The sequence below is a fragment of the Silene latifolia genome, chromosome 11, assembly GCF_048544455.1.
Source record: "Silene latifolia isolate original U9 population chromosome 11, ASM4854445v1, whole genome shotgun sequence".
NCBI lineage: Eukaryota > Viridiplantae > Streptophyta > Magnoliopsida > Caryophyllales > Caryophyllaceae > Silene > Silene latifolia.
The window spans coordinates 200,504,457-200,517,572 of NC_133536.1; the positions used below are offsets into that span (position 1 = coordinate 200,504,457).

The 13,116-nt window shown below is 35.5% G+C and overlaps 2 protein-coding genes across 2 annotated transcripts; both read right to left on the reverse strand.

Annotated features, from left to right (window-relative positions):
* Window positions 1-3,231: 3,231 nt before the first annotated feature.
* LOC141612309 (peroxidase 4-like) lies at window positions 3,232-5,537 on the reverse strand. The gene is made up of 4 exons (XM_074431051.1): window positions 5,293-5,537; window positions 4,725-4,916; window positions 4,435-4,600; window positions 3,232-3,866 (listed from the first exon to the last, which is right to left on the reverse strand). Exons 1-4 carry the CDS (start codon window positions 5,491-5,493, stop codon window positions 3,475-3,477), a joined length of 951 nt encoding a protein of 316 aa, XP_074287152.1. The 5' UTR covers window positions 5,494-5,537; the 3' UTR covers window positions 3,232-3,474.
* A 5,181-nt stretch (window positions 5,538-10,718) lies between these two features.
* LOC141614665 (F-box/FBD/LRR-repeat protein At5g56420-like) lies at window positions 10,719-11,612 on the reverse strand. Its single transcript, XM_074433410.1, has 3 exons — window positions 11,303-11,612; window positions 10,903-11,174; window positions 10,719-10,784 (listed from the first exon to the last, which is right to left on the reverse strand). Exons 1-3 carry the CDS (start codon window positions 11,610-11,612, stop codon window positions 10,719-10,721), a joined length of 648 nt encoding a protein of 215 aa, XP_074289511.1.
* Between the last annotated feature and the right edge of the window lie 1,504 nt (window positions 11,613-13,116).

Genomic DNA, 13,116 nt, shown 5'->3' on the forward strand with positions numbered 1-13,116 from the left:
CTTAGCTTCTTAACACTAACCTGGAAACTGGATCCCACAGCCTGTACCCAAACTCATCCTTGGAATAGCCCATGAAAATACATTGCTTTGTCTTGCTATCTAGCTTGGATCTCCCATCCCTTGGAATGTGAACATGTGCTTTCCATCCAAAGACTCTCAGGTGCTTGTAAGTAACATCTTGACCGGTCCATACCCTCTCGGCAACATCACCATCAAGAGGAACGGAAGGAGACCGATTAATGAGGTAGACGACAGTTAGCATAGCTTCTGCCCAAAACGATTTAGGTAGCTTTGCATGAGAGAGCATACAACGAACTCTTTCTCCAATGGTTCTGTTCACCGTCTTTGCAAGCCCATTCAACTGAAGCGTCTTTGGAGGTGTCTTCTCAAGCTTGATGCTTTGACTCTTGCAATAATGCTCAAATGGACCCCGATACTCTCCACCATTATCGGCTCTCTCACATTTGAGTTTGCAGCCCGACTCCCTTTCAACTCTAGCCTCAAACTCCTTGAATGTCGGCAATACCTGATCTTTGCTTTTTAAAGGAAAAGCCCACACTTTTATGGAAAAAATCATCAATAAAAGTAACAAAGTATTTTGCACCAAAATGGGATTTAGTGTTCATACTACAAACATCAGTATGTACTAAGTCTAAAACATGCTTTCTTCTTGAAGGGGGGCGAGAATGAAAAGCTATCATATGTTGTTTACCAGCTAAACAATCAACACAGGATTTCAAAGATATACCTTGTACTTTAGGGAGGAATTATTTCTTAGCTAAAATCTGCATACCTTTTTCACTCATGTGACCAAGCCTCTTATGCCACAATTCAACGGAGGAATCATTAACCACATTTGCGTCTCCTCGGCATAGCTTAGCTTGTATCACATACAATGATCTCACCTTGTTTGCTCGAGCCACAATCAAATTTCCCTTACTGAGCTTCCATTTGCCATCACCAAAGTGACTAGAATAGCCACCATCATTGAGCATACCCGCTGAAATCAAGTTCAGCCTAATATCTGGAACATGACCGATGTCTCTCAACACCAGCTTGCAGCCCGTGGAGCTCTCTAAGCATACCGTACCCATGCCCATAATCGTACATGAGTCATCATTTCCCATCCTTACACAACCAAACTCACCGCTGTTGTAAGATGAGAAGTAGTCATGGTGCGACATGAGATGATAAGACGCACCGAAATCAATCACCCAAGTGCAATCATTAGAAGCAAGGTTTAAGAGACCTTGATCACCAATAAAAAACAAATTTTGATCTTCACTAGTTGCAATGGCGGTGGTGTCCTTCTCTTCAGATTGTTGCCCAGATGCTTCACCTTTGCCTTTTCTCTCCCGAGACTTGTCTCTCTTCCACTATCTGCAAAATCTTTGAATATGACCCGGCTTGTTACAATAATGGCATACAAATTTACTTCTTGGCCGAGACTTTGATCTCCCCCTGGACTTGTCACGATTTTGATTTTGAGAGTTTCTGTTTTTAGTTCTTCCCCTGTCTTGGTCTTGAACAACATTTGCTTCAGAATTGCTGGAGGTACCCATGTCTTTTCTCCTAGTCTCTTCATTCAATAGACTAGCCCTCGCCATCTCCATAGTCACCTTACCCTTAGGAGCCGAGTTACTAAGTGACACCACAAGTGTATCCTAACTATCAGGTAGTGAACAAAGTAGCAACAAGGCCTGCAACTCATCGTCTAAAGACATCTTTGCAGCTGCCAATTGGTTTAGCAAACCTTGGAAAGCATTCATATGTACAACAATGTTATCACCATCCTTAAGCTCCAACTTAACAAGCTTTCTCATCAGTGACGCCATATTTAAAGAATTCTTCCTCTCATACATTGCTTCTAACTTGTGCCATATTCATAAGCATTCGTGTTACTGGCAATATGTTGGAGTACGCTAACATCAACAAATTGTCGAATGGTACCAACGACTTTCCTATGGAGAACTTTTCAATCCTTGTCAATTACGCCAGTGGGATCGGAATTTCTTTATTTGTTATGGGTTCATACAAGTCTTTTACATACAAGAGGTCTTCCATTTTAATTTTCCAGTCAGAATAATTTTCGGAATTCAAGATCAACATCCCTTGTGTACCCACTTAATCATCCATCTTTACCAACAAAAAAAATAAACCAGAAGCCTTACAACCTATGGCTCTGATGCCAGATGTTGGGAAAAGGGAGCAGAGTAGACAAATGCACAGCGAAAAAACCAATACACCGGCTTTTCCCCTTTTTGTGTCGTAAGATGGAAATTAACCAAAATGTAATTTTGACAAGAAATTGGCAGCAATACTAAGACAAATAAACAACTTAAAAAACAGTAGCTAAGAAAAAACAAGACACAAGAATTACGTGGAAACCCGATGTGGGAAAAACCACGGATGTCGTAAGCCGACACCAAGCCCTTCCACTAATCAACAGGAATCAAAGTGGGTACAGAAATTAGTCCTTCCTAGTCACTACTAGAGGCAGCCACAAACTCAAGAACACGATAAATCACAAGAAACGTCGCCAAGTAGCGGTATACAAACATAGAACTACACAAACAAAGCAGAACGAGAATACCAGTCTAGAGAAGTCCGAATGGCATGAAAATTAGCAGAAACCCTCCCCTTGGATGTATGAACAACCTCCCAAAATTTGGCGGCAATCCGAGCTCGTATGATGCTGGAATCGAATCTTCAAATTTGGGGTTTTTGGGGGTATACGGGATTGGTATTCCTTTTCTCTAGATTTCTCAAGTTACTATTTTTGTGTGTTGTTGTTATCTGATATTTGTGGCCTTAAATTGTTTTTAGTAGCTTCTCAAAGAAGCCTCACATTAGTAAGGGCAAAGACGGAAATAGACATCCTTACTAGAAACCGTCACATAAGCTATCAATAATAATATATGTAGCTAACCCAATTGAATGGGCTCTTCCTCCATGTAAGAGGGAACGTCCCAACAGAAACAAGGAAAAAGCATTTTTTCATTAATTCAGCTGAATGATATTTGGTCTTTCTGTAGCTCTTTCAATTCACCTACTTGGTCGTACACTAGTAGAATAAATAACTGTGTGACACATGTTTGAGCTCATATTGTACCTGGGATTATTGGTAGAACTATGTGGTCGGAGGGTTTACCACCGATTGCAGACAATGTTGTACTTTTTTTTGGTTTTCCAAAAAAAAAAAAAAAAAAAAAAAAAGTTTAACAATCTGTGTCACAAAAACTGCAAATGATTGGCAACAAATTTATTTGCATTGTATATAGAAGTACAACAATTCTATATGTAGCATTTTAACTCTTAAAAACTGGCTTTAACGTTCATCAATATAGTACTTTGACTACTTTCTTCTTGAATTAAGAACGAAAAAGCTTTGGAAATTACAACATAGATACTAATTAAGCATAGATACGTTATTGTAAAACTAACATCACAAAATAACGTAAAACACTAGTAAAATTAGTTGGTCTTCCTGCAATTGGTCCTAATCTCTCCGTTGGATCCAGTGAGTGGCTGAATGTTTCCCATGTTGATCATACCCGCCACGAAATCCTTGGTAAACTGGCTAGGATTCGAGTTATAAGTTTGAACAAGTGCGTTTGTGGAACCGCCACTAAACAGTTGTTGGTCCGAATGTAGGAGACCTTTCGTGTTGACAAGGTTATTGTAGTACTTGTTGTCGAAATGAGTCGGGGTTTGAAGGTCCAATGGAGCTAAGTTGTTGTCACCGGACCCAGTCGTACTCGGACAATTCGAACGCCTTGTTTTTGCAAATGAAGCGTCAATGTTGCTGTCGTTGTATATGTGTGGCCTAAATGATACGCACCTTGCTTGTCCAATTGTGTGACCTCCTAATTATTTTATTAGCATAAAAGTAAAATTGATTAATCGTATGATTAGACATTAAAGGTTAAAATCATAGATTGGAATTGTTGTCGGAAATGGACTAATTATAACTTTCTAGAAATAATTCAACGAAAATATTTATTTTTCCACTTAATCGTGCTTTAATATTAAGCATCATAAAATAATATTCAAATTTTGTTAGGTTTAAAAACATTCTCAATACAATACCGTGTACTTGTTTACCGTGTTCTGGTTTATATTACTAAAACGGAAAAAAAAAAAAAAAACGTCAACAAAGTGAAGTATTGCTCTCCTATAGTCCTATATCAAACCATTCAAAAAATATCTTAAAGTAGTTTATAAATTATTAAAATAATAGCCTTAAAAAACGGGTAGCAAGGTACATTGTACTCTTTAGCGTTATCATTCCCCTAAATTTAAACCACATCTAGCAAAATTGTCAATTTGATGGAAAATGACTTCTTAACAAAAAAATGTGCTTAGTACGTGAATAAACAGTAGTAGCAATAAATTGAATGACTAACAAAAAAATGTATGTTTTCGGATCCTTACCAGCTAAAGCAACCAAATCAGTGGTAGAAAGGCCTTGATTTTGGAAGCTAGTCATAAGAGCACTAAGGCTGGAACTAGGGGGTGGTATGTTGTTATTAGCAGCTGATAGGCTAGCCGTCTTGGCGTCTCGTCTACCTAGCAACACGTTCCATGTTGGTCCGCCAAGCTACAACAACAACAATAACAAACAAAATATAGCAAATGTTATATTAGAGGTATTACGAGAATAGGTCACATGAGACTTGTGCCTGATTTGATATTAACAAAAAAAACAAAAAAATATTACTCACTGCAACAACAGAGTCTCTTGCAGTAATGGCTAGAATATCGGCACATGAGACGACACCAGGGCACGCTTTCTCAACCGAAGCTTTAATTTGGTCGATTACTTCAAATCCTCTAACTGAACCATTATTTGGTTTTGCAGTTTTCTCACCTGTGAAGCTTGATGTATCGTCTAGTAGGATTGATCCATCACAACCCTGTTTAATTAACATATACATGTCACACTCTTTATAAACTTTTACTTTACTACTCCCTCCGTCATAATCATTAGTTCTCTACTAGAAATTCTATTTATAAAAGAACAACTTAATTAAAATTGTCTCTTAAATACATTAATCAATGAATGAGTAATCTAGAGTATGTCTCACTTTAGTTTTGAAAAGTCATCATATATACTCATCATTTAGGCTAAGGAAAAAGTCTATATATCCTAAAAGAAAAATGAGATAGCGTGTGACCAAATGATACGTAGTTTGGTACCACTCTATCATATGTTAAATATGAACCCTACACAGTTTAATTTGATGAATACTTCGGTATCAAAATGAGAAATTAAGAAAGATGAGAAATTACATTAACAAAGCAATCATGGAAGAACAATCTTAAAAGAGAAGCACCCATGCGTGCCTCCTTTTTGATAGCGGATCGCACCACCGGTTGAACAGTAGACATGAGCTTCGGACAAGTACTCGAGTAAAAATTAGCGCTAAGTTGGGCATTTGTGATCCCCACGGAAACCATTACAAGGAAAACTAATGCCTGGATGGTGGCCATAGTTCAAAGTTTGTTGTTAGCTAGTGTTATTATTGCTTATGCTTGAAAAATACATGAGAAAATGCATTCTATTTATAGTAGGTTTGCAGGTTAAGTTTCCTCGAGGTTTTTGCATGGCCCTACGTATTGACTCTTAATTGCATGCTAGCGAATAGTCATTGGCTTAAAATGTTGATTTTTTGTTTGAACGTAGTAAATGATTTGTTGAATACTAGATGTATGTACTTGATTAAAAAATTAGTTGAAATTTTGTTAAAGGTAGGTGAAAAAGTCAAAGAAGCACCTAATTTGTCATTAAGAATCTTAATTCTAAATCATTCTAACTTCTAAGCAATTACAGTAATACAGTATAACGATAATATATAGGATAATGGACAAAGAAAGATGTTGATGGAATAGATTGGTGTACAATTTGTCAAATAAAATTGGGACAGCCGTAACTAAATTTTGGTATGAGCTTAGAAATTTGCTAACAAGCTAAGGTACAAACAATATGGTTGAGGACCTTGAGGTAAGAGGCGGAGTCGGGTGAAGGCTAGTAGACCGGTCATCTTAACTAAATAATAAAAAAAATTAAATTTAAATTGAAATTTTTTGATTGATTTTTAATGGTTTACCATGTACTCGTAATAGATTTCAATCCCGAGCGTTGCTCGGGTCATATCAAAACAGTGAACTCAAACTAATATTGCACTAATTTTCTTGGATTTAGAATCCAAAAACAGTAGTTATAGTAGAAACATAGTGAGATTCATTTGTACGATCATGTGGACAGTGGACGGAGTTCGGATTTAAATTTGATGGTTGCAAAGGGGTGAAGGCTAGTAAACTGGTCATCTTTACCGTACAATGAAAAAATTTAAATTTAAATTGAATATTTTAATCGATTTTTTCTAGTTTACTGTATATATATATATATATATATATATATATATATATATATATATATATATATAACCTATTAGTCCAATCTTACCGTAATTTCTCGCCACCAAACGTAAAATCTTGACTATTATGCCACTGTTTGCATCGTGTATCCTATTTATATGTCTCATACTCTTTTTATGGAGTATTTTTATTGTATTCTTGTATTACAGTTTAAAAAGTTACCGAGTAGCTTTGAACATAGTAGAAAATTGTATTAATCATACGGATCGGAATAGTAGTATGTTGTATAGATTTACCAAATGGAGCATAGAATAAGACACGAAAGTGAAAACAAAGAATTCGCTTTCTTACAAAATCGCGTTAATCATACGGAGTACGGAGTACTACGGAGTAGCACTTTACTTAACAAGAACTTAAAATAAGATGTACTATGCTCCGTATTGAACAAAGATGTGTATGAAATAGATTGGTGTACAATTTGTCAAAATTGGACAGTCGTAACTAAATTTTAGTATAACTATATGTTTGCAGCATGCAGGGTTCCTCTTTTCCATTGAATTGTTTATACTTGTTATAATAACACAAAAAGACTTCTTGCTGAAACATACTTTCAGCGGCGAGCTTAGATTCTCCGTATATTTTATTATTCAGTGTGGGCCATCGCCACTGCTAGACAACCACCTCTAAATCCTTGTACTCCACTATACCGTGTATGAGTCATTTACCAAGAATTCTAGTTGAAAAAACCAGCTACTATACAAATTTATTCCTTTTACATCTTTAAGTAAAGTCAGACTCTGTATTGCATAACGCAAATTCTACTCAAATATTGAATTTGGTTTATTATTGAAAGAGATAGATTATATATATGCGCATACGATTAAAAGTCATTTACTTATAATTAAATTAAATAGAACATTACGGAGTATTGAAAATAACTTGTAGTAGTCATTTATACGACTTACGATAATTTTTGCACTAAGTAGATTATATATCCGAGGTACTACCACCAGTTGTATAATTTTTGAACATTATAATAAAAATTTTGAGTTTTATTTTAAAAATTATGAGTTTTATTATAAAGTTTTTGAGTTCAATCACTTAAATCATTTAAACATTAAGCTCAAAAAATTACAATAAAACTCAAAAACATTATATACAAGCTTAGTTAAATTTGAATTTTGACGGGAAAAAAAAATAAAATCTAACTTATAAACTTTAATAAACTCGGAAAAAATGCACATATGCTTAAAAACAAATAAAATTTGAGGTAATAAGTTCAGAAAAAAAAAATCATATATGTTCAAAAAAAAAAAAAAATATGATGTAGTACCTCGAATATATGTTCCTTTTTCTCTAATTTTTGTATTTATTTTAATGATATTGCTTCACACTTTCCAAATCGTTTATTACCATATATATAATCAAGTTTATTTCATACAATGACACTTGTATTTGTCATCTTATTTGCCAATATAGCATACTTTAACTTAAAAAGTTCTAATCGCTCTCATAATTATTCAGGCTTATTGTTGTCAAAAAAAAAAATTTTAAAAAAAATATAAATAATTATTTAGGCAAAGTGAGAGAAATGCATGCCGGCAAAAAATTCAAATAGATCGGCTAACTAATCCGAGCCTTTTCAATTAATCACACAAGGCATTGAAACAATGTGACATGGTCAATACTTTGAAGCACGGCATCTGCCGATCTTACTTTTTCATTATTGTTTGGATGTTATCCACTAATGAAAGATTAAATTGTATAATTAATTAATTAGTCTCACTTTAGACAGTATGCCCGTCTAAAGTGTAGACGGGTCAAATATGTCACCACTTACATAGTAAGACAAAGTGCTGACATCCTATTCGTTGTTTGTCTTATTATGAAAGTGGTGTGATATTTAACCTCGTCTATAACTTTAGACGGATAGTGTCTGTCTAAAGTGAGATTTTTTGATAATCAATGCTCCGTTCGCTTCGTCATTTATTTATCTTTAATTTTGACACAATTATTAAGGTAATGAGAGGTAATCACTTGTGATTAGTGTTGAATGACAAATTGATCATGATAGGTATGGATGATCAAATCATACCTAAAAAACACTCCCAATATAAAAAGGTACTCCAGTGATATATTTACACTTCTTTTATTTTGTGAGGGGGAAATAAAGGAAGTGTAAACATACCACTGAAACAGAGGGAGTAGTAAACAAATGATTTACACCCCCAAATAAAAAGGGTAAAGAAATGACCCAGACAAAGAGAGTAATAAACAAAAATAGAAAAAAAAAATGGAATATATGACATACTGAAACAAAAATTTAAGAGATACTCCTATACAAACAAAAGGCCTTACAAAATCGCGCTAGATAAAAGAGATAGAACTCATGACCTGAATTTAAATAACCAAACTAAGATGAAATTTGTCAGCAATTACAAACAAATTTTTATTGGAAAATTCACGTGGTACCCTTAAACTTTACCACTTTGCACATGGTACCCAATATTTTAAGTTTGTGTTCATAATACCCCCATGTTTGATTTTTATGCACAACATGCCTTTTTTGTCGCTATAAAAAAATTCAAATGAGTATAACTCCTAGACCGAAATTCAGATTCGGCAAAATCTTTTTTCTAAAATGATTACTTCGCCATACTATACGATTTGAGGAAAAAAAATTGCCGACCGACATTTTATACGGTTTTTTCTTATCGAAAATCTCAAATCAACCATATCTTCGATTTTAAATTTTCGAATGACCATTTTCGTTTTATCAATATGTAGATCTCGAAGAGGTCATCAATTTGGAAAAAAAATTAGTCAATTCCGATTTCTGGTTTATGATTTATGCTCAATTGAAAATTTTAAGAACGATAAAAAGGGCACGTTGTGCTTTAAAATCAAATCTCAAGGATATCACGTGCACAAACTTAAAAAGTTGGGTACCACATGAAAAATGACAAAGTTCGAGGGTACCACGTGAATTTTCCGAATTTTTATTGTCCCTTTTTCTAATTTTGGATGGGAGGAGGGAGTGGAAGAAAGGTTGTTAGGGGATAATATAAAGGTTAATTATCCGTCTCAGTTAATTATTACCCTTTGGTTTTGACATAAAGAACAAGGAAAAAGGAGGGGGTCAATTACTAAAATGACAAGTGGAATAAATTGAGTGCGAATGATCAAATTTCTCATCAAATTCATTCTTAAAATAAAAAGGACAACAATTGACTCAAATACCCAAAAATAAAAATAAAAGGACACAAATGACCGGGACAGAGGCGAGTATAACAAAACATACCAAATTAGAGATTTAATGTAAAATGGAAGTGACTTTGAAATCCAACTGGATGCTCCCCAAGACTGTTCTACAGAAGCAACAATTTGAGATATGAATAAGAAAACATTTTTTTGGTCTAAACCATCCGGTAATCCGAACCACATTGGACCGACTAATCCGGATTTCGGGGCGTGTCCAAGGATTACGGTATTTAAACCCCTCCCAATTGCAGTTGTGGGGGATCGATCCGCAGACCTCCCTACCAAGCGCAGCCCTATTTATCACTGCGCCAACCAACGATTGGTATGAATAAGAAAACATTGATCAAGGTAATTTCAGTCGTATTACGTCTCAGCTACTCATCCTCTTCAGGGCTGCAACATTGTTTAACGCAAACGCATTTAGCCAAAAGTTAAGTTGAGATATGAAAAGCACTGATGAATCAAATCATATTCATACCTTATATTTATCATGTCATCTGATCCTGATTTCTCTGCTTCACTGTCGCTCTCGTCACTTGTTGTATTTTCATCTCCGTTTACAATACTGATTTTACATTGATCTGAGGCTCTGGGAACGCCCAATAATGACTTTATCACTTGATTCTCTAATTTAGAATCAATCCAACATCGCAAATGAATTTTCAACTCTTTGAGCGCCTTGCAGTTGCTCAAGAAGAACTCTATCATGGAAATACCTTCTTCAACATCGTCCAAGCAATGACACTCGATTTCTTCCAAAGATAACGCCTTGTTCTTGGGTAAAGTATTAGGCCAGTCGTACATCAACTACGAAATTCACATGTAAACCAAGTCAAAAGAATAGTGAACAAATGCTTCTTAGCAGCATTACAAGCAAATGATTACCTTTTGTATGCTTAAATGTGTAAGATGTGGGGAGTTTTCGAGGATTTCAAGTATAATTGGCCAGGGACTAAATGCTACTTCTAGAACTGCTAAATTCTCAAATGTCGGCAGCTTGCCGACAACATTACTACCCTGCAGTTTGAAGCAAACAATGTTACAGATCAGAATAATTCCAAAAAGCACCAGAGTCTTTATGAAGCGGAACTTCTGAAGTAAATTAACCCATCTGACAGTCGAACACCAAACCTCAACCCTAGCTTGAACCAGAGAAGGAAAATCATCAACCAATGATTGTTTCATACCAATTGATAGGTGGAGGGATTCGAGATTGGGTGTTTTAATTATGACTTTTTTTTTTCTATTCTCACGGGATACCAAGCTTAATGTCTTGAGAGAAGTTGATTCGACAGAGAGCTTATCAAAGCCTGTGCAACGATCAATGTTCAACTCCTCAAGGATAGGGCAGTTATTTAAGATGGTAGTCAAAGGATCCTCTGTCTGTTCAGGCTGTGCATCATCATCAAACCTCACTTCCTCTAGAGAAAGGATCCTCAGACGTGGAAGATGGACAAAACATGATAAATTATCAAAGTAAAGCCTTTCTAACTTTAGTACTACAAGCTCTTCCTTAGCCAGTATTTGTTTTGCTGGTAATCCGATAATTAGAGGACCTTTATTATGTAGATAAGTTCCTTTACACTTCGCCTTGCTATAACACGAAGCCATTCAAAGGCATTATTGGGAAGAAGGCAATCATAGGCCTCAAAGCGCACACGTTCTAGGCAAGGGGCTTCATGAAGTAATAAGACCCGGTTCATGAAATTCCTAAAACAGACTAAATAATCTTTGTGGAAGGTCCCATCCGAGTTTGTGGATGGTAAATCAGTGAAGTCAAGAACAGGAACATTTAACCATTTATACTTCCATCGCTTTGACAGTACACAAGTAGCTACGGCACATTTTGTTGAGAGGAACCCCAAAATATGACAGACAAGGTTGATAGGTAATTCAGTTATCCGGTCCAAAGTTTCCGAGTTATCACTGTCAATTAGATTAGAGGATTTCAAATGCTCTGATTGTGCCATATCTCTGCATAGATGTCACACTTTTCAGGAAATATAATAATCAAAGGATTAACAATTTAACACCGGGAACTTACATGAAATATTTCAGTAGGGCATTGTTTACCTAAGCCACAATGAATCTCATGATATACTGAAAACATCCATCATAGCCCACATAGCAATCAATTAAGGTTATATATCCAATTGCCTTAAGAGGCCATGACTAATGAGCAACCTTTTACATGAACTACGATTTTTGAAACTTTAAAACGATGGATATCGAAAGAGGGTGTGAATATCAATTCGTTTTGACAGTCCGAAACTACCGAATCTGTGACTGTTTCATTGAAATCTCTTTTGTGCTCAGTTGTCTATAGCTCCTTGATAAAATTCATAATAGTGATTCCAAGAATCCTTGTATATTAATATATACCGAGTGATCTAACAAATGTATGTACATGATATAAGTCATACAAATCTATCAAACACATAACCGTTACATACATGTAAAATATCAGACTGTTTCATTGAAATCTTATTTATCCCCCGAGGAGCAAATGACTTGCATCATAAAATAGCCAATTCCGATACTTGAACATACATTAAGAATCACTCCGTATATCAGATGAGTAATGTAGGCTGGTTCGTCTACATTGAAGCCACTGGAGACATTAATTAAGGAAGTTGTAGATAAGGAATGTCCTCTGATTGGAAGGGGGAAAGCTGCCACAAGGGGAAAGGGAAGATGTTTGATATCCCAGTAGTTGGTTCAATTTCCAGGCTTATTGGCGAAGTTTCTTCAGGGAATATTTCAGATGGCTTCATGGGACTAGCTGATGCATATCATGTGTCTGATTTGCAAATCAGTCATAAGGAGGAAATTGGTAATGCCAGAAAAAGGAAGTGCTGCACTGATGTGGTGGAATATATTGTGCCTGAGATAGCAAAAGAGTCTTTGGAAAATGCTAAGGAATATTTGAGGCAACTGGCTAAGAGGAGCTGTAATGGTGAGGGCATTCTTGGGGGGTGCTGAGCAGAAGAGGGGCTGCGGCTTTAGGGTAAACTAGTATTGGTGCCCGGCTTCGCCCGGGGCCCGGGCTACCTCTACCTACCATTAAATTGTTTTTTCATTAAATAAAATTACTTAAAGTTGTTTAACCCATAAATTTATCATGAATATATTTTTCTATGACATATTCTAAAATTACGATGAAATAAATTTTGAGACAAATTCAATACTCCCGCTATTAATATTTTACTCTTATTAATGAAACAATAGTAATAACATTTCACTACTTGCCCGTAATCATTGTTACTTTCACTACTCCTACCATAACTATTGTTACTATCACTAATGCCGCATTAATATGATAATTTCACTACTCCCGCCGTAATTATTGTTACTTTCACTATTGTTGCATTAATATTGGTTATTTTACTACTCCCGTTGTTGTTTCTACCACTTTCACTAATCTCACTGATAATGTTGTTACTTTACTATTCAAATGAGTGATTACTATCATAT